The following is a 21,613-nucleotide window of genomic DNA, read 5'->3' on the forward strand; positions in this document are numbered from 1 at the left end:
AATGTGTTTGAGGCCAAAAAATTGTGCTTGTAAGACTGCTGTAAATATAGCTCTTGTGGCTATAGGAATCAAGGGATTTTGGAGGACTGTGGAGTAAGCATGTTGATAGTCAACTATAGACGTATTGAATGCTGGAGCAAGCTTGAGAGGTCAAATGGCCTTCTCCTACTGCTATCTTATATATTTTTATATTAAGCCCCTATCACTTAAAATACAATCATATTAAGTGGTATGGATAGTTGATATTTCTGTAGAGATCAAGACATCCAAGAAAATTTCAATCCAAAAGTCTACTCCTGAGCTATTTTTCTTTTAACATTTTGAATTAAAAGTATATATCTCTCTAGGAAACAACACCTTGTATTAGTATACTACCTTTAACATTACAGAAAAATCCCATGGGCGTTTCCCAGGAGCATTTTTGGGCAAAGTGTGACACTGAGCCACATAACGTAATAATACAGAAAAATGAACAGAAGTGTGATCAAAGGAGTAGATTTTAAAAAGTATTTTGGAGGTAGAAAAAGAAGTTAAAAGGTGGAGAAACTCTTAGAGTTCTAAAGCTTAGGATCTAGGCAGCTAAAGGTACAGCCATCGAACAGTTAAAGTCAGGAATGCATTAGGGGCTAGAATTATAGAAGTGCACATATATTGGAGGACTGTTAAGCAACGGGAATTTACTGCTGAAAATAATCATTTTTTTAAAATTAGCTCACATGTGATGTACCTTACTATGCACTGGTTTTAAAGAAGTAATTAAAGGAAGCACATCAATCACTGTACATTCCAGTGGTGTAATATTGTTTCACTTTGTATTTGTTATGCATGTGGACTAAAATCAGACTAAATTGGAATTCTAGAATTTTTTTCACATCAGCTAGTGGAGTAACTTCCTATTTTGTTTGGAAATGCAGATGTTCTTCAGTTCTGGTTAGCACAACAAGAATAATGGCACTTTACACCTTCATTTAGATCAAGCTTTTATCTTCTGATAAAACCCATCATTTGTAAAATTAACTGATAATAAGATGAAAGCGTGTCAGCAATTTTTAAGAACTGATCGTATAAATAAAACAAAGAACAGCAGATGCTGGAGACCTGAAACAAAAACAGAAATTGCTGGGGAAAATCTGCAGATAGAATCCCTCCAGTGTAGAAGCAGGTGATTCGGCCCATCGAGCACACTGACCCTCAGAGTGTGCTATTCAGACCCACCCCTTTATCCTATCCTGTAACTGTATTTCCCACGGTTAACCCACCTAACCTGCACACCCTGGACACTGGCAATTTAGCATGGCCAATCCACCTAACCTGCACATCTTTGGACTGTGGGAGGAAACCAGAGAACCCGGAGGAAACCCACGCAGACACTGGGAAAATGCGATTCTTTATGAGAGAAACCAGACTTAAAACATTTAATGCTGCTTTCTCTCCACAGATGCTGTCGGATCTGCTGAGTTTCACCAACCATTTCTGTTTTTCTTTGAGAACTGATTACTTTGAAACCTGTATATGGAAAATGTTTAGATGAGCAACACAGTTTGTGAATAAATAAGCTTGTTTATATCCAGCTGGTATTCGCATTCTTGAAGATATTGGTTGCATACCTAAAATCTCTCGCATATTATTGGCTATTACTGGCTGCACTAAAGAGAAATAAAACCCACAAATGTGTTTAACTATTGCTTGTATAATAGCATTGAGGGACATTGATACATTTGTTTATAGCTGCAGTTACTGGGACTCCAGACAGAAGCCCAAGGGCAGTTACTACTTCTGCACCAACCATATCTCAAAGTCATTCAGTGGAAGCTAGTAGCCCACCCACAGCTGAGACGACTGGAGTGACTGAATCGAAAGCAGTTAAGGAGGAGGTGCAGTTGGAGGTAAAACAAGGAGAGGGTCTCATTGAGAAGAGATCAGAACCAGTCCAAGAGGTTAAGGTATATTCTTTGAGCTGAATTTTCTGCTTGTTTTTAAACATAATTTAAATATATGACATAAAGGGCATGGTGAATAATGTTGTAGTTATTGATGTTCAGATCCAGTCCTATTCATTTGTCATCATTTTTTAAATAATGAGCTTTTACTGAATTGTTGATTTTATATTACAACAAATGGAGTACTGTCTTAGAGGCTGGTAAAGAAAAGGGGATGGCAAACTTATTTGGGGTTTAAATAATCCTCCTACAGATAACAATGAACATATTCTCCAAAGACAATTGGTTCAGTGACAATATTATTGTAGAGTAATAACAGTGCATATTCGTATTACCTGAAGCTCCTTTCCATTCCTGCAGCAACTATATAATTTAAATGGCACTTATCCTCTTGACTTCAATCTAGGCTGTTGCTGTCAATTTTGTTATCGAACACTTCAGTAAGATTGATGCTGCAAAATGAAATTTGAAATATTTGCTAGAAGCAGGATGAAGATGAGTTTGATTTTACTTAAATAACTTGGTGCAAGAACAGAGCAACAGATGATGTACAGGAGGGTCTCTCTTCTTAAAAGAAAAATGCTCATGCTGCGTCTGTCTAAATTTTTTTGTCCATTAAAAGACCTAAACTTGAATTGGTACAAAATTCTTGCTGCAATGACTGCAGAAATTAAAGGTGAAAAGACCTAGAGTGGAAAATGTTTTTTGTATGTGCACAAAGACTATGGGCAGATGTATTGCCTTTTGTTGTAGTTTCATATGAGGATTTACAAAGTCCAAGTTACAGCTTGGATTGTAAAATCATCTTCCCATTCATATTGATGTCTGACTTTCAAAAGGAATTGGGGAAAAATCCCACTGAAAATTAGTTTAAAAAATACTTTCAAAATATAATGTTTGGAAATGTAAGATAATATGCTTCTGCCTTGTTTACAGAAGCCTTTTCAAATTAATCTGTAAATTGTAGTCTTGACATTATTAGTTATCATAAATAATATTAATTATAATTTATTTTTACTAACAACACAGCAGGTCATCACACAGCAGACTGAAATCACATCATTTCCAGCCACAGCAAATGAAAAATCACAGGTTTGTCTCCATAAGTTGGAATAAAAATTGTTCAAATGTATGTGGTTGAAGTATGAACATGGATTACTAAACTTCATCTTTTTTTTGCAACGCCTAAACAGCAAAAGCCCGATGGAGAGGAAGAGGTTGTCCGAATGCGCAAGGTTAGCATTTTCTTATATTTTAATTAGATGAGTGTTTGGGAATTTTTGTCTTTTGTAACCCAGCATCAATTTCTTTGTTTCACCTGATAATGTCCCCCCCATCAGATGGTGAATTGCTCATTCTGCTTTTTCTTTTGGTGATCAAATCTGGGTGTGTTCTTGTGGTTCCATGATCATCCTGTCTAGATTCTGCTGCGCTAATGAAACTTTTTTTTGACACTTTTTATTTGCTACTTTGCAATGCCACAAGAACAACATTTTAATTTTTGTGCTTTTCTTTTTTCCCTTCTTTCATTTTGCAGAAGAGATCAAAGAAAGTTGAGGGTGAAAACATTTATGTCAGGCATAGCAATTTAATGTTGGAGGTTTGTATGAACGGAAAGCTTGTTATTCATCAAGTTGTCTTTAGTCCAGAGTTCTGCATTTATTATTTGGCTGCATTCACACGATGTTGCATGTGCTGCATGTAACCAAAAAACAAGCACTTTTGCATTTTTGTTTTTTTTTAAGTGCTGTCTCTTTATAAGCAAGCTATGGCATGTTTTGTGTTTATTTTTCTTTCAAGCTGCTTGAAAGTATGGTTGGGAAGATGGTCATATGAGATGATCCATTATGGAGGTCCACAGTGAGTGCCAAGAGGATATTAGACTATAAATTGATTTTGCCTTTATTATTTTATGACTAGTGTAAAGGTGTTCTACTGATGTGTGTGTGCACAGCAGTGAAATTTTGTGAATATAAAAGCCAAATGCACTCTTCAAAATATGGTGATTCTTGAAAGACAGTGGCACTTTATGGCTTAAAGAGACAGTGTTCCCTTTGATTTCCTTGCAATACTGAAACAGTTTTACCTTTTGATGTATCATGCTTGTCCCCTTTGACAACTTAATGGGTTAAAATATATTTTGTTAATTGTACTTAAATTCAATGGGTCAACAAAAGAATGATCACTTTTTGAGTTTGACATCTATATCCCTCGAGCACTTTTTGATATTATTGTACTTTTGTCCTACCCAAGAGATTGAAGGTTCAAAACAAATTCAGAAAGTTAGAGAGGTCCAGCTCCCAAAATAGACTTGTCTTTTTATATCATATCATAGGCTGTTAGTATGAATGTGGTAGATGTGCATCAACACTGATTGAGTTTGCACTTGCAAGCAGATTTATAGAATAAGAACTCCAACTTGAGTAAAGTCAAGGAGCCAAAAATTAAGTGAAGAAAATTGAAAATGTGTGATTATGTTCCTTAAAGGATTTATAGTGAAGAACATGTCAAAAGAACTGAATAATATAGTTAAAATGGGATAGAAACAAAATGAGATAATAAGAAAGTGTACAAGTGGAAGGAAAGCCTCATCAGGTAGCAAATCAGTTACGTGTTCCTTAAATTAAGGTAACTACACATTAACAGTACTGAATTGTTTTCTACCCATTTTTAGGTCTGTTATCCTGAATCTGCTGATTGATGCTTCATGTTTCCTTGGACATTTCTCTGGGAAATGTACATTGTCTTAGAAAATGAGACTGGCTACTGAACTATGGAAATAATTGCAGTTTAGTCCAGTCCATTCCTCGTCCAATATTCACATGGACCTTTTCCAAGAGAGATCACTAGTTAATGATGAGGAATTAAGGACCTTAGCATTCAGACTATTTGCAACCTCTTTCTTGTTTGAAATCTGCTAAGGCAGTGAAAACTGGTGTTGAGCCAGGGATCCTCTGGGGTTATTATAATATTGTACTCTGCTTTTCCTAATTAGCTTTTTGGGGACCACTCCTTTCTTATAGACTCTTTGAATTTATTGGTGGTATTGATTTTTTATTAAACTCCTGATGTGCAGTAAATGATCATTTGAGACAGAGACCAGCATCTTTCCAACAGATTAAACTTTCTATATTGCTCAGTTCTTCTGTACCAGCATAGAATGAAAATTAAAATTCTGGTTTTTGTACTTAATATTGCTCTTCCCCTTTACTTAGATTAATTTTTAATTGTGGACATATTATGTATGTTGATAATGTTTTCAGATCAGGCTTTAACATAAAATATCAATTTCTCATAGCCCTAAATAACTGTGGGAATGTTACAAAAGAGAAAGTAAATAATAGTCGCAAGTCTGCAAAAATTAAAATTCACACAGTGCTGATGGTAAATATTTGGGCATGTCAAACTCAAACTTTATGTTCATTCTTCTTCACTGTCTCTTTATGTTGCAAGGTACTGCTTTACCACCTTCCTAGCCATAAGCTTATAAAGAGAATGGGAAGATTTTGTGTTGCTTCTGGTCTTGTGTGTGTTCCATTTCATCTTTGTTCAAACATCGTGGCAAATTAACGGTGCAGCTCACTGGAAGAAAATTAGAATTTGTAGTGATACCGAAAATGAACACTCCACACAATTTAGAAGTTTTGTTTCTTTCTGGTTTCCATATTGGTTGATTTTCAGAGTATTCACTACTGAGCAGTTCACTAGAAGACTTTGATGTTTTTACAGAGATATATCCTAAAATGGTCAGTCAAATCTATTTTCATTTTGCTTTCATTGAAAGGAGGGGAGGTATTAAAATTCCTTAACAGTGATTCCCTGAGTTAGGGGATTAGTAAACTAATGACCCCGACTGGAAAGTGTGAATAGGAGTATTAAGATCAGTTGAGATACCAAACTCTGACAAAATTCCTATCAGCATTCATTGGAACTCATACAGGATTTATAACCACTGGAACAGGGTTCTGGAGGGCTGCCAGTACCCATGGAATTATAATAACAATAAAAGCAAAATAGTGCGGATACTGGAAAGAGAAAGTAAACACAAAATGCTGGAGAAATTCAGCAGGTCTGGCAGCATCTGTTAAGAGGGACCAATATGACTCTTCTGAAGAGTCATATTGGACTCAAAATGTTAACTCAGTTTCTCTCCACCCATTGAATTATACTCCAGAATAAAGAAACAGTTTTGGATGGAAGGGAAAACATAATTTAAAAAGAAATGCTTTTCTTTGTTCTTTATTGTAACTTAATATAAACAATGGCAGTACAAGTCTAACTTGGGGTTGGGGGGGGGGGAAGGTTAATTATTGGATAAAAAGGAAACCCATTTTAGAAATAAAATAAAATTTATTGCTTATGCTAAATTATTTTTAATCAAAATAATGAATTACCTAAGTAACCTGGTGATCTATTTTAAAAGGGTGAGGTTTTCTATTTCATTAGGCTCAGTATTTGTGAAATTTAAAATCTTCCTCCTTTTTGCATATTTGTTTGCAATAGGATCTAGACAAAACCCAAGATGAGATCATGAAACATCACGCTAGTATTAGCGAACTAAAGCGCAGCTTTATGGAGTCTGTACCTGAACCACGCCCTAGTGAATGGGATAAACGGCTGTCAGCACACTCACCTTTTAGAACATTGAACATCAACGGGCAAGTTCAGTCTGGCACAGAAGGAGTAAGTTTGATTGTTTTTGTCTCTGCTGAAAACATTGTTGTTCTGATAGCTATTTAGCAAAGAATGATCTTTAATGAGCTGTTTGAAATGATGGTGTGGATACAAGCAAACAATTTCTTCTGGTGGAAGAATCCAGACCTAGAGGGCTTAACCTTAAAATAAAGTTATTCCAGTAAGCAGAGAAATCAAAGAACATGTTTTACTTCAAGGTTTCAAGGGTCGTGAAATTGTGGAATTCTACTTTTCACAAGGCTGTTGATGTTGGGAGTCAATTGAGATCCCAACATTTAGGTAAGAGTGTCATTGAATATGGGTCTTGCGGTGCAGGGGTAGTGACCCTACCTCTGTCCAGAAAGTCTGGGTTCAAGTCCCACCTGCTCCAGAGGTGTGTGATAGCCTGTCTGAACAGGTTGATTAGAAATATCTGCAATTTGATGAGGATTAAAGAGTGGTAAATGCAGTCGAGATACAGATCAACCATGATTCAATTAAATGACCAAACAGACTTGAGAGGCTAAATTGCCAATTCTGTCCCTATTGACAGGGACACTATTGACAGAGGTTTAGAAGGAAATGGGCTGGATTTCCCTCAGTTCTGAAGCAAAGCACAAAGTAGAATTAACCTGGAATGATGTTTGTAGGAGCAATAGAGAATAACCAATAGGTGCAGTAGTAGACCGTTCAGCCTTTCAAGCCAGCGCCTCCATTCATTATGATCATGGCTGAGCATCCACAATCAGTATTCTGTTCCTGCCTTATTCCCATAACCCTTGATTCCACTATCTTTAAGAGCTCTATCCATCTTTCTTGAAAGTATCCTGAGACTTGGCCTCCACTGCCTTCTGGGGCAGAGCATTCCATCTATCCAGCACACTCTGGGTGAAGATGTTTCTCCTTAACTGTTCTAAATGGCCTACCTCTTATTTTTAAACTGTGTCCTCTGGTTCTGGACTCACCCATCAGCGGAAACATGTTTCCTGCCCCCAGAATGTCCAATCCTTTAATAATCTTATACATCTCAATCAGATCCCCTCTCATCCATCTAAACTCAAGTGTATACAAGCCCAGTCGCTCCAATCTTTCAACAATTCCCGCCATTCCGTGAATTGACCTCGTGAACCTACACTGCACTCCCTCAATAGCTAGAATGTCCTTCCTCAAATTTGGAGACCAAAATTGCACACAATACTCCAGGTGCGGTCTCACCAGGGCCTGTACAGCTGCAGAAGGACCTCTTTGCTCCTATACTCAATTCCTCTAGTTATGAAGGCCAGCATGCCATTCGCGTTCTTCACTGCCTGCTGTACCTGTATGCTTGCTTTCATTAACTGATGTACAAGAACATGTAGATCTCATTGTACTTCCCCTTTACCTAACTTGACGCCATTTAGATAGTCATCTGCTTTCCTGTTCTTGCCTCCAAAGTGGATAACCACAAATTTATTCACATTAAATTGCATCTGCCATGCATCCATCCACTCCCCTAGCCTGTCGAAGTCACCCTGTATTCTCATAACATCCTCCTCACATTTCACCCTGCCACCCAGCTTTGTGTCTTCATCTATATCATTAATGTACATTGTAAACAGCTGCGGTCCCAGCACTGAACTTTGTGGTACCCCACTGGTCACCGCCTGCCATTCTAAAAGGGACCCATTTATCAATATTGTTTGCTTCCGATCAGCCAACTAATTTTCAATCCAAGTCAGTATTTTGTCCCCAATACCATGTGTCCTAATTTTGCTCACTAATTTCCGATGTGGGACCTTATCAAAAGCTTTCTGAAAGTCCAGGTACACTACATCCATCTTCATAGTTACATCCTCAAAAAATTCCAGAAGATAAGTCAAGCACGATTTCCCCTTCATAAATCCATACTGACTCTGAGCTATCATGTTACTGCTATCCAAATGAGTCATAATTTCATCTTTTATAATTGACTCCAGCATCTTTCCCACCACTGATGTCAGGCTAACCGGTCTATAATTCCTTGTTTTCTCTCTCCCTCCTTTCTTGAAAAGTGGGACAACATTAGCCACCCTCCAATCCGCAGGAACTGATCATGAATCTATAGAACATTGAAAAATGATTACCAATGCATCCACAATTTCTAGAGCCACCTCCTTAAGTACCCTGGGATGCAGACTATCAGGTTCCAGGGATTTATCAGACTTCAGACCTAACAGTCTGTCCAACACCATTTCCTGCCTAATATAAATTCCCTTCAGTTCATCCATTACCTTAGGTCCTTCAGCCACTATTACATCTGGGAGATTGCTTGTGTCTTCTCTAGTGAAGACAGATCCAAAGTACCTATTCAACTGTTCTGCCATTTCCTGTTCCCCATAATAAATTCACCTGTTTCTGTCTTCAAGGGCCCAATTTAAGTCTTAATCATTTTTTTTTCACATACCTAAAAAGCTTTAACTATCCTCCTTTATATTTTTGGCCAGTTTGCCTTGGTACCTCTTTTTTTTTTCTCCACTTATTGCCTTTTTAGTTATTCTCTGTTGCTCTTGAAAAATTTCCCAGTCCTCCGGCTTCCAGCTCATCATTACTAATGTTATACTTCTCTTTTATCTTTATACAGTCCTTAACTTCCTTTGTCAGCCATGGCTGCCCCTGCTTCCCCTTAGGATCTTTCTTCCTCTTTGGAATGAGCTGACCCTGCACCTTCTGCATTAAATCTGGAAATACCTGCCATTGTTGTTTCACTGCCATCCCTGCTAGGGTATTGAACCATTGAACTTTAGCCAGCTCCTCCCTCATAGCTCCATAGTTCCCTTTGTTTAACTGCAGTACTGACACTTCCAATTCTCCCTTCTCCCTTCTCCCTCTCAAATTGCAGATTAAAACTTATCATATTGTGGTCACTTCCTCCTAATGGCTCCTTTACTGTGAGGTCCCTGATCAAATCAGGTTCGTTACACAACACCAGATCCAGAATTGCCTTCTCCCAGGTAGGCTCCAGTACAAGCTGTTCTAAGAATCCATCTCTGATCACTTGCCTAATTTTATAGCTGCTTATAGATGTTCTTGTTTAAATGACTCTCATTCAAACTACATTATGTTACATTAGGCTAACAATAGTAGCTGGTTTCATTCCTGAACCTGTTCATATATTAATGATTAAACTTCACGTTTCCATATGTATGTTAGTAATTCATTTCCTTTGATTTGAATTTTCTTTGATGGATTTTTTTCTTTCCAAGTTATTTTAACCTAAAGACTTTAACCAAGTGAAATTCCAAATTCAGTTTTTATAAACCACTTAAATAATCTGAAAGATTTTATTCTAGCGTATGAGCCTTTATGCAGAAGGACAACGAATGTTAATATCTGTACAGAATACTTGGGAATAAGTTTTATTATTTTCATCAATGTGAATACTCGCTTTTATACTACGTATTTCAGATTTCAATTCTTGACAGGTACACTTGTAAATTAAAAACTCATACTTTTTAAATGCTATTCCTTTCCACTTTATTGAGAACTAATGAGGTATTGCATCCTTGCTCACAAAAAAAGGTTATTACCCTTGAATAAGAAATACAATTTTTAAAAATTACTTTAGCAAACCCCTCATATGTAATCCTCAAAAAAAAAGCAAAATTCTGCTTTTTGGCATAGGAGCTCTTAGTGGACAGAAGGGCATTGGGCTTTCATGGCAAACTGAATAAATTACATGTGCTCAAGCAAGTGTTCAAAAAATGAAATTAATACTATTACAATTTGCTTGGAAATATATAACCTGAGTATTGCTGATACACAATATCAGCATGATGTTGGAGTTCTTCATTTTGCACTCATGAAGACAGAATAACAAGAATACATCATCCCAAAGGGAATAGTAATTTATTCTGTATGAAAGCGGGGGCTGATTGATTAGCAAATTAATTCTGATTGGTAGAGGCATTGTCATCAAGAATGTTCCAGGGAAGTTAGCTGCCAAACTTCAGTTCAAATTCAAACCAGGAAAGTTGACTCTGCTCCAAGCATTGCTGTGGGGAAAACAACAAGGAATGAATTTTTCAGTGAAAAGATGCAATGTGTGGTTGGCAGTGTCTTGTGCTTGAATATACATGAATTCTAGAATCTGTAAATGAGCCACAGTTGTGAACTCAATTGCTAATCTTATTGTCAGTGTAATTCTTAGCATAATTGTAATTGTTTATCAAGTGTTGTCCAATTGTGGAATCACATCTATTGTTGAACACTATGTTGCGGTTCGCCAGCAAAGGCAGTTGAATACAGTTAATATTCTGCCTTTGCAAACAGCCAAAGGGACATGCTGTTTAGTACTATCCACCAGGCTATGGGACATAAGCCCATATTTAGCAACACAGCTACACTGATAATCATATCATGTAATTCATTTGTGTGGTAAGTAGTGCGTTGTGGTTGCACCATGAAGTTTGTCACCATCCTTCGCCTATTCCCTGTTGGGACCAGTGTCAAACAGGGCTGTGTCATTGCCCCAGCACTGATCTCAATTTACCTTTGGTGCAATGCTTCACCACAACATCAACAAGCTCCCTGCTGAAGTAGAGCTACCTGTGGGAAATTATTCAACCTCTGCTGCCTTCAAACCAAACTCAAAGCCACCCCAACCGGTGTCATCAAGCTGCAGTTCACAGTGATGCTTGTGTATGTGCAGACTTCGAGGACATACTCCTGACCATCATCACATCTTTACAGAGGCATATGAGAACATGGGTCTCACCCTGAACATCCACGAGATGGAGGTCTTCCACAGACCTGGTCTGGCATTATGGTTCAATCCCAATCATCAAAAACCACAGGGAGGCCTCAAAAGAACATTGGCCACATCCAGTGCCTCTGTCCTTATAGATAAAGCAGCTATTGATGAAGAGATCCAGCATCACCTCCAGTGTGCTAGTGCAGCCTTTGGCCACCCTAGGGAAAGTGTTCGAGAGCAACAGTATCAGATCTGACTCCAAGCTTATGGTTTACAGAGCTGTGGTGGTTCCCTGTTTGGCTCTGAGATGTGGACTACTTACAGCAGACACCTCAAAGCACTGGAACTGTGCCACCAATACTGTCTGCGCAAGTTCCTGTGAATTCGCTGGGAAGAAAAGTGCACCAACATCAGTGTCCTCGACCAGGCTACTATCCCCAGCATCAAGGCACTGACCACCCTTGATTGGCTATGATGGGCTAGGCACGTCATCCAAGTGACCAAAACAAGGCTCCCCAAGCAGGTGCTGTACTCCCAGCTCTGAAATGACACCGAACGTCAGATGGACAGTGGAATTCCTTCAGTCATACTGAAGGCCTCACTGGTGAAGTGTAACATTCCCACAGACACCTGGGAATCACTGACCCAAAACTATCCAAAGTGGAGGAAGAGTATCCAGGAAGGGGCTGAGCACCTAGAGACTTGCCATCGAGAAAAAATGGAAGCTAAGCGAAAGGAGCATGTTGCCACAAAATGCCCCATCCACCCATTCCCATGACCATCACCAGCCCCAAATATAAAAGAGCCTGTGGTAGCAGTATCAGACTGTACAGCCACCTACTGACTCTCCCTGAGAGTGGAAGAGAGTCATCCTCATCTGCAAGGGACCGCCAATGATGATGAGGCAGACCTGACAATTGCAGACTTAGGCCCATTCATAAGATGACATAATATATAGTGAACAGTGATCTTATCAGGATAGTCATTATCTTGCAGGATCACCTTAATATGCCCTGTTTTGGCATCAAGCCTGCATTGTGAACAAATGATTCTGGCCCTGTTTGCAAGGTTGCCAATGACTCGGTCTTATTTTGCATGAAACAGTTTGGAATCACAAAACATATCTTGAACAGTGCACTAGGAGAGATCCCATTGCAGATTTCTAAACTTGCACATTGAGGAAAGGGAGCTTGTTTGACTGCTTCATTTCCAAGGTGAATTTGAACAAATAACAGCGCGTGTTAAAATGTATATTGAAATTGTATTCTGTCCTGATGAGTGCAAGATGAAAATCTTCAACAGCATGTCCTTTTTCTTGAGCAGTGAGCAGCAATTTAAAATTATCATGGATTTTAAAAAAAAGTCCTTTTGAGGACATGTCTTTGAAGAATGCAATATCCCATTTAGTATGTTGCTTTCCCATGCCTTATATGGTGTCCAAAGAACTCTAAGCTTTTGGCTTCAGTCTAATTTTACTTTGCTCCCTAGAGAGAAAATTATTTGAATATAGTGCAGCAAGTTTGGCTTTTGAAATCAGTGCCAGTAATTATAGACAGGTTATTTTTCTCCTCTGCTTTATGTCTTTAAAACTTATCAAACATACGCCAAACCCTCATTTTACAATCCTAAATTCAGCATTTTTTAAAAAAATCTGGTTACAAGTCTGGTACTTTCTAATATGACAACTTTATCCAAATTCTAAGTGTTCAGGGGAGTGGACTTGATGTTATGGATGGGATGGAAACAAGTCCAAAGGAATTTAGAATCTTTGAAATAAGTAAGTGCAGAGCTGGGAAATGACATGATTAACAACCTAGAGAAGAAAGATAAGCAGGCTGAGTGTAAGATTTTTGAGAGGAGGTAATGAGAGGAGTTTAAAAGGTCAGGGGAAAATGTCTGATGAAGGAAAACTATTGATAATGTGACTGAGCATTGGACCAAAGAGAAGAAGGTATATGGTCCGATTTGGGTTGAAAGTGGGTGTTAGGATGAGTTTGAGAGCTGGAGGTACATAATTGAGAAATTGCCTAATGATGGCAAACGTAAATATCGCTAAAAGAAGGTAAAAATTTAAAGCTTCTCATCTTGAACTCGTCAAAACTAGTACACAAAACAAACATGTAAAAAGGGACACCACTGTATACATCATGAGAAGAGGGTGCCATGTTTGCCTGCAGATATAGCCAGAACAGTTAACTGTCAATCTTAATTCTCCAACAAGGCAAGTGGATTCAGATTGACCAGGGTGGTGTTAAGGGATTCAGCAGACACTGGCTGTTTTTATCACCCTATTTTTTTTTAATGAAAAAGGTGCAATGTACGCACAACTTTCTTTTGCCTTTATCAGACAGGGGCCTGTGTACTTGTAGCTTCTAGCATATTAATATTTCTTAAAAAGTATTGGAAATGGAGACAAAAGGAACTCTGGTCCAGAGCATCAGCCATCACATGAACACAAATAGGCAGGTAAAGAAGTGGCCTTGTGTTTTAATGGCACTTATGTACAGTTCTCAGGATGACAGCAGACCTTGATTTGCAATGTTCAGGAAAAACCCAATAATTGCTTGTAATAAGAATGGAATTTAATTTGAGCATTATTCCCAAGACAGCATATAAAGCACATAGAACTTGGCTTAACTTTGTAAACTGTTGAGAATTTGTCTAATACATGTAAGAAAGGTGCTGAGAGTTTCAGAAGAAAAATTCGATTCTTGATTCAGATTGAGGTTTATCACAGGTCAAGTAAATTCGAACTGAGGCTGGAGCCAGGGTCAGCCATTTTAACATTAATTTGTTCCCACAAGATATGCTTAACTCTTTGGATTGTTTTGCAGTCATTATTCATGTCATGTGCTGGAGACTGAATAAGCCGAACAGAATTCATCTTGATCAGCACATATTGTCATTCTACCCATTCAATTTTATACGTACCAACATTCAGGTCTTCTCTCTCAGATTGAATTTTGTGTAAATAAACATGTAATACAAATATAAAATAATGTGACATCCATTAGAAGCTCTTGCCTTTTTAATTTGATTCAAAGAAACAGTAACCAAAGCTTCCAATAACAGTTGATGTGTTTCACGAGATGTAAGCTGTGGTGCAGTAGTCACATAATATTTTGACATTTTAAGGAAAATTAAAATGAAAGTGCCGTGTCTACATTGAATTCAATGACTTCCAATCATTATCCATATGTTACATAATGGAGATGTTTTAATGTATTAGGAAGTCTGCATACTTAAGTAATCCATAGCTGTGTTGCCATTGAGTGCTTACAAGAAAAATGTACTTTAAATCTCTAAAATTACTAACTTTATGTATGTACAGGCCATGGTGATTTCAGGCCTACGCCCTGAAAAGAAGCTTGGTGGGCCAGAGGTAATGTTACAGTTGTGCTGTGATTGCTAATATTTTATTTGCTCAAGCAGATCTCATCAGTGCTGAATTGTATTTTAGTTGCTCAACAACAGACATTAGTTTTTCTACTCTTACAATTCCCAAAACTAACAGGGAAGATTTCCACTGCTGCGGCTTAAGAATGCCTACTAAACAGTGCATGGCTGGTTAAAGGTTGCATGAAGAAATGGCCATATGCTTTCAAAAAAAAACTACCAAAGTGCAAGTGAACCCTGTTTTGTTACAATATTTTCACATTTTATTCTTTTTTTTTCCTTTCCTCCTTGTTCCCATCACCCTTGCTGTCATTCCTTTTTAAATTCTGAAGTTTAAAGATAAAAATCCACATAGGAAAATCCCTCAAGCCCAAATCTTCACTACATTTTTTTAATTCCTTCCTCTGCCACATTGTTCCCTTCTTTATGCATACCATTTTTATTTCCAACTTAGTTTTCCATCTTGCATTGTTCATCTCTTTTTCTCTTGGTCTTCTGTCATGAAAGCAGACAAAGAAAATGCCTCTGTTAGTACAGGAAGAAGATAAGATAAAAGGAAAACAGGAAACAACAGGGACTGTATTTACACAAGAAAACAAAGAAGAAAATTCCCAAAGAGTTTCCATTCAGATTCCTGATGACAAGCCTAAAACTAAGCCTTGTCACCTTTATTCTGTTGCACTTCAGCGCCCTCGCATTCCTTTTGTAATGTCATTCCTTATAGTGTTTGTTCTGACAATTTGGTGGCTTATCTTTGTATGATCACAAATAGGTTTTCATTTGAATCTATAATCTAAACCATGTTAGGCCTTGTTCTTTTTTTGAGCTATATTTTTAAATTCTATATTGTACTGATAAATTCCTTTTTTGAAAAAGATGAAAACCCCTGTCTAATTTATATTCCCTACTTATTACACTTAAAACTATGTGTTCTCTGTGTTATTTAATTCTACTATGTTGTGTACAATGCAATCCTTGGAATGATTTTCCTCTTCATTTGTAAACCTTGTATTTGAGCTGTAGCATGCTGTGTTCTTTGTATTAATAACAGTTCTAACTCTTGCCAAAACTGCTTCATATAAATCCTACTATAGACCTCTTGGCTTAAAGGGTGTTTATCTAATTGCTGTCTCCAAAAGGTTTAAAAAATAGAGACTGCACTTTCTGAATTTATGTCAAACTTAGAATACTTAAGGGAGCTATCCTTCTCATCACTGATGTCACAAATCCCTTTTCAATCTAAGTTGTATGTATTTCGTCCTTCTGGTTTTTACATGGGTAGTTTAGTTTTATATACTATATATATTTACTTTTAAATGGTGCTATGCTATAAATAATCGAACTTCAAGTTTATTTAATACTTAGAGAAAGATCATTTTGTTCAACTTTAATTGAGAAGGGCAGGTGAACAGCCAAATATTCTTATAATCCTGTGTACGTTTATTGCTCTGACTGCATTTAATCAAATGTTTACCAAAAAAAATCCTTTATATTGCTGCTTTAGAATGCTAATAATCCTTAAATTATTTATTGGTATATTATTGTATCAGTATTATATTACACTGAGAGTTCCAGTTGATGGTACAGTTTACACATAGAAAAAGTGAGATGTCAAAGTATTTATTCTAGTGAAAAGGATATTTTTGAAATGTTTTGCAGGTTGTTCCCATTATAATTGTAGGTAGATGTATCCACAGAGACAAGAATATTTATTTTGTTTCAGGAGCATTCTTTTTTACTTTTTGAATATGGAGTTATTCTAAATATAGAATGTCATTTTGTTTATGAATGATTGTGCTTTTTTTTTTCTGGCCAAATGCACAAAAATGTAACTTTACCTTGGATTCTGCTTCAAAGCTACACTAGGCATACCTAAAAATGAAATGTTAACCTGGGTGAAGCTACTGAAAAGGACTACTTGCATACCAAAAAGCATGAGAAGCAAGTGATAGAGTGAAGTGAGCCCACAAAAAAAGGATTAGATCTCAGTTCTGCAGTCTTGCCACATCCAGTCAAGAATGGTAGTGGAAAATTAAACAACTTAATAGAGGAGGAAGCTCTAAAAATATCCCTATCCTCAGTGGTGGAAAAGTCCATCACAAGAGTGCAAAAGATAAGGCAGAAGCAATTCCAGTAATCTTTAGCCAGAAGCACCAAATTGATCCATCTCAACCTCCTCCAGTAGTCTCGAGCATTACAGATACCAGGCTTTAGCCAGTTCTATGCCCTCTATGTGATATCAAGAAATGGTTAGAGACAATGGACACTGCAAAGGCCCTGAAAACATTCTGGCAATCATTCTGAAGGCTTATGCTCCGGAATTGCCACTCCCCTTGCCAAGCTCTTCCAGTACAGTTAAAGCACTGGCATCTACCCAACAATGTGGAGACTTGCTCAGGTTTATTCTCAAACATCAGTAAAGTGATGGAAGGTGTCATCAGTACTGTTATCAAGCAGCACATGCTCAACAATAACTACTCAGTGACACCCAGTTTAGGTTCTACCAGCACCACTCCGTTTCTAACCCTCATTACAACCTTGGTCCAAACATGGATAAAGGAGTTGAATTCAAGAGGTGAGGTGTAAGTGACAGCCCTTACATCAAGGCTGCATTTGACGGAGTAGCACCAAGGAGCCCCAGCAAAATTGGAATCAGTGGGTTTGGGGCAAACTCTCTCCTGGTTGGAGTCAAACACAAATAACTTTCCAGAAATGTTAGAGGACAGAGGGTCAAGCATGAAGGAGGAACTGTAGGTAATACTTATTAGTTAGGAAATGATATTGGGGCAATTAATGGGATTAAAAGCTGGTAAGTCCTCAGAGCCTGATGCTCTGCATCTGAGAATACTTGAGGAAGTGGCCCTAGAAATAGTGGGTACCATGGTGATCATCTTCCAGCATTCTATAGACTCTGGAAGAGTTCCAGTGGTCTGGAGAGTAACTAATGTAACCCCACTTTTTAAAAACGATGGAAGAGAAAACACTGGGAATTATAGACCAGTTAGCCTGGTGTTGGTTGTGGGGAAAATGCTGGAATAATTGAGGATGTAATAACTGAGCATTTGGTAAGCAGTGACAGGATCGGTCCATGTCAGCATGGATTCACTTAAGGGAAATCATGCTTTACAAATTTTCTGGAATTTCTTTGAGGATGTGACCAGTAGAGTAGACAGGGGTGCATCAGTGGATGTTGTGTATCTGGACTTTCAAAAGGCTTTTGACAAAGTCCATGTAAAAGACTATATAATAAGCAAAATTAAAGTTCATGGTATTGGAGGTATTGTATTGATATGGATAGACAACCGGTTGGCAGACAGGAAGCAGAGTTGGAATAAACAGGTCCTTTTCAGACTGGCAGGTAGTGATGAATGGGTAATACTGGGTCCCCAGCTGGTTCACAATATAATTAATGATTTGGACAAAGGAATTGAATGCAAATATCTCCAAGTTTGTAAACGACACTAAGCTGGACAGCAGTGTGTGCTGTGAGGATGCTAAGAGGTTGCATGGTGACTTGGATAGACTGGCTGAGTGGGCAAATACTTGGCAAGCGCAATATAATGTGGATAAATGTAGGTTATGCACTTCAGTGGCAGGAAAACAAAATCGGAATCTGAATGGTGGCAGTTTAGGAAAAGACGAGGTGCATTGAGATCTGGGTGTCATGGTGGAACAGTCACTGAAGGTTTGCATGTATGTGCAGCAGGTGATGAGGAAAGCTAATGGCATGTTGGCCCTCATACTAAGAAGATTTGAGTAGGGATGTCTTCCTGCACTTGTACAGGGTCTTGGTGAGGCCACACCTTGAGTATTGTGCACAATTTTGGTCTCCTAGTCTGAGGAAGGACATTTTGCTGTTGAGGGAGTCCAGCAAAGGTTCACCAGACTGATTCCCAGGTTGGTAGGACTGACATATGAAGAAAGACTAGATTAACTGGAATTTAGAAGAATGAGGGGGAATCTCAAAGAAACATATAAAATTCTGATGGGTCTGCACAAGCTAGATGAGAGAAGAACATTCCTGACGTTGGGGGAATCCGAACTAGTGGTAACAATCTAAGAATAAGGGATAAACTATTCAGGATTGAGATGAGGAAGAATTTTTTTTGATAATATTCCCGAGAAGACCCTTGGGTTTTACCACATCAAATATGTGTAACTGCAAATTGCTTAGTGACTGAGAGGGTTGCTTGACTGATAGTAATTAGATTGGGTGGTTGATTGCTGAGTATTTGAGGGAAGAGGGTGAAAGATGGGTAATGGTTGTGTGTAGGATGCATGATATTGTAGGTGTGCAGCCTTCATTTTCCAGAATGTTTCTACTTGGTTATATTCATGATGGTGAGTTTTGAGAGATGGTGAATTAGAAGTTTACATCTGATAGATAGATTTCCTTTTATTTGTCTCTGTGATATAACAAAGAGCAAATGAACTGTCAATTTAGGACCCTCAGTAAGAATTTAAATTCAATCAAGGTCTCTTCTGCAAACCAAAATAAATAATAAGCTTCAAACATATAATGCTGTTAATTGAATATGACTACTGTTGTAAATTATGTCTCTCCTTTACTAAACTGTATTGCATGTAATTTTTGCATTGTCCCCAAGAAAATGCTGGATTAATTTTATTAACACACTTGGTGTTGAAAGATGTAGATTTAAACAAGCCATTTTTTGCCTAACTCGGCCTTTATTTTTATTCCCTCACAGAATGTGACCCTAACTGGCTATACCAGCATTTATTGCCCTAATTTCCCTTCTAAAGATAGCGATGAGCCGCCATCTTGAAATGCCCTGCTCTATTTGGTGTTGGCAGGCCCACAGTGCCATTAGGAAAGGGGTTCCAGTGACCCAGTGATAATGGCAAAGACTGTGTTATAGTTCCAAATCAAGATGGTGTGTGGCTTGCAGATAGTGGTGTTTCCATTGCATCCACTGCTCTTGTCCTTCTTGGTCGCAGTGAGACATTAAAGTTTTCATTTGCTGTGCTGACCTGGAAGAAATTGAGTGGCTTGGGGGCAGGGTGGGATGTCAATGTAAATTCACTTACATTCTGCCTGTAGTACATTGTCATCCCTTGCCATTCAGCGCCATTTGCATCATCATCACCACCTATTCAGAAGTCAGTTGGAACATTGCAATTGAAATTCTGATTGCATCCTAGAGTTACAAAAAGAATACAATTCACACCAGATCTGGCCAGAAGGGATGATTTGCTTTGCATTGTTTCTAGAGATGACGTGATCACTGCATTGTGTTTTGAGTGGCGAGTGACTCGAGGGTTGTCTTGTGGGCATTACTAACTCAAAGTTTGGGAGAAGATTTGTAGCTTGGGTGCTCGTTGTTGTGGTTCTGTTCGCCAAGCTGGGAATTTGTCTTGCAAACGTTTTGTCCCCTGTCTAGGTGACATCCTCAGTGCTTGGGAGCCTCCTGTGAAGCGCTTCTGTGCTGTTTTCTCCGGCATTTATAGTGGCCTGTCTCTGCCGCTTCTGGTTGTCAGTTCGAGCTGTCCACTGTAGTGGCCGGTATATTGGGTCCAGGTTGATGTGTTTGTTGATAGAGTCTGTGGATGAGTGCCATGCCTCTAGGAATTCCCTGGCTGTTCTCTGTTTGGCTTGCTACTAAGTATAGCTGGTTGTGTCGTTTCGTGGCTAGTTGGTGTTCGTGTATACGGATCGTTAACTGTCTTCCTGTTTGTCCGATGTAGTGTTTTGTGCAGTCCTTGCATGGGATTTTGTACACTACATTAGTTTTGCACATGTTGGGTATCGGGTCCTTTGTTCTAGTGAGTTGTTGTCTGAGCGTGGCTGTTGGTTTGTGTGCTGCTATGAGTCCTAGTGGTCGCAGTAGTCTGGCTGTCAGTTCCGAAATGCTCCTGAGGTATGGTAGTGTGGCTAGTCCTTTGGGTTGCGGCATGTCCTTGTTCCGTTGTCTCTCCCTTAGGCATCTGTTGATGAATTCAACAGATCAACATCATACATCAGGAGCATTTCAGAACTGACAGCCAGACTACTGCGACCACTAGGACTCATAGCAGCACACAAACCAACAGCCACGCTCAGACAACAACTCACTAGAACAAAGGACCCGATACCCAACATGTGCAAAACTAATGTAGTGTACAAAATCCCATGCAAGGACTGCACAAAACACTACATCGGACAAACAGGAAGACAGTTAACGATCCGTATACACGAACACCAACTAGCCACGAAACGACACAGCCAGCTATACTTGGTAGCAAGCCAAACAGAGAACAGCCAGGGAATTCCTAGAGGCATGGCACTCATCCACAGACTCTATCAACAAACACATCAACCTGGACCCAATATACCGGCCACTACAGCGGACAGCTCGAACTGACAACCGGAAGCGGCAGAGACAGGCTACTATAAATGGCGGAGAAAACAGCACAGAAGCGCTTCACAGGAGGCTCCCAAGCACTGAGGATGTCACCTAGACAGGGGACAAAACGTTTGCAAGACAAATTCCCAGCTTGGCGAACAGAACCACAACAATGGCATTACTAACTGTGATATAAGGAACTTGTATAAAGGAAGGACTGTTTACTTTGTTCAGTGAGCTTCCCTGAACATGCATCGCAAGCATGGCGAAGAGTGTTCAGGGTTTTTTCAAAGCTTGAACTGTGCTTATTACATTTTGCTTGTTCACATAAGTTAGCATGTTGCAGTTGCATCAAGTGTGTAAGAATCTCAGAAAAAGAACTTAACAGCAGAAGTCACAGATTTGGAAGATGCTGTTGAGGGAGCCTTTAGTCAGTTGCTGCAGTGGATTTTGTAAATGGTATGCACTGCTGCCAGTGTGCATTGTTGGTAGAGGGAGGGAATTCTTAAAATGGTGAATTAGGTGCCAATTAAGCAGGATATCTTGTCTTG

At 38.7% G+C, this 21,613-nt stretch overlaps 1 protein-coding gene across 11 annotated transcripts in view; it reads left to right on the forward strand.

Moving 5' to 3' along the window:
• epb41a (erythrocyte membrane protein band 4.1a) overlaps nucleotides 1-21,613 on the forward strand; it is a 156,019-nt gene that overhangs the window by 111,802 nt on the left and 22,604 nt on the right. For 5 of the 11 annotated variants that reach the window (XM_072548039.1, XM_072548045.1, XM_072548038.1 and 2 more), the window contains 6 exons: nucleotides 1,729-1,943; nucleotides 2,970-3,032; nucleotides 3,134-3,175; nucleotides 3,478-3,540; nucleotides 6,444-6,623; nucleotides 14,654-14,704. In XM_072548039.1, coding sequence (XP_072404140.1) covers nucleotides 1,729-1,943; nucleotides 2,970-3,032; nucleotides 3,134-3,175; nucleotides 3,478-3,540; nucleotides 6,444-6,623; nucleotides 14,654-14,704 — 614 coding nt within the window. The remainder of the gene's footprint in view (nucleotides 1-1,728; nucleotides 1,944-2,969; nucleotides 3,033-3,133; nucleotides 3,176-3,477; nucleotides 3,541-6,443; nucleotides 6,624-14,653; nucleotides 14,705-21,613) is intronic. The other 6 variants (XM_072548046.1, XM_072548041.1, XM_072548049.1 and 3 more) reach the window with 4 other exon arrangements.

Source organism: Chiloscyllium punctatum, chromosome 27 (genome assembly GCF_047496795.1).
Source record: "Chiloscyllium punctatum isolate Juve2018m chromosome 27, sChiPun1.3, whole genome shotgun sequence".
In the NCBI taxonomy this organism is placed as follows: Eukaryota; Metazoa; Chordata; class Chondrichthyes; order Orectolobiformes; family Hemiscylliidae; genus Chiloscyllium; species Chiloscyllium punctatum.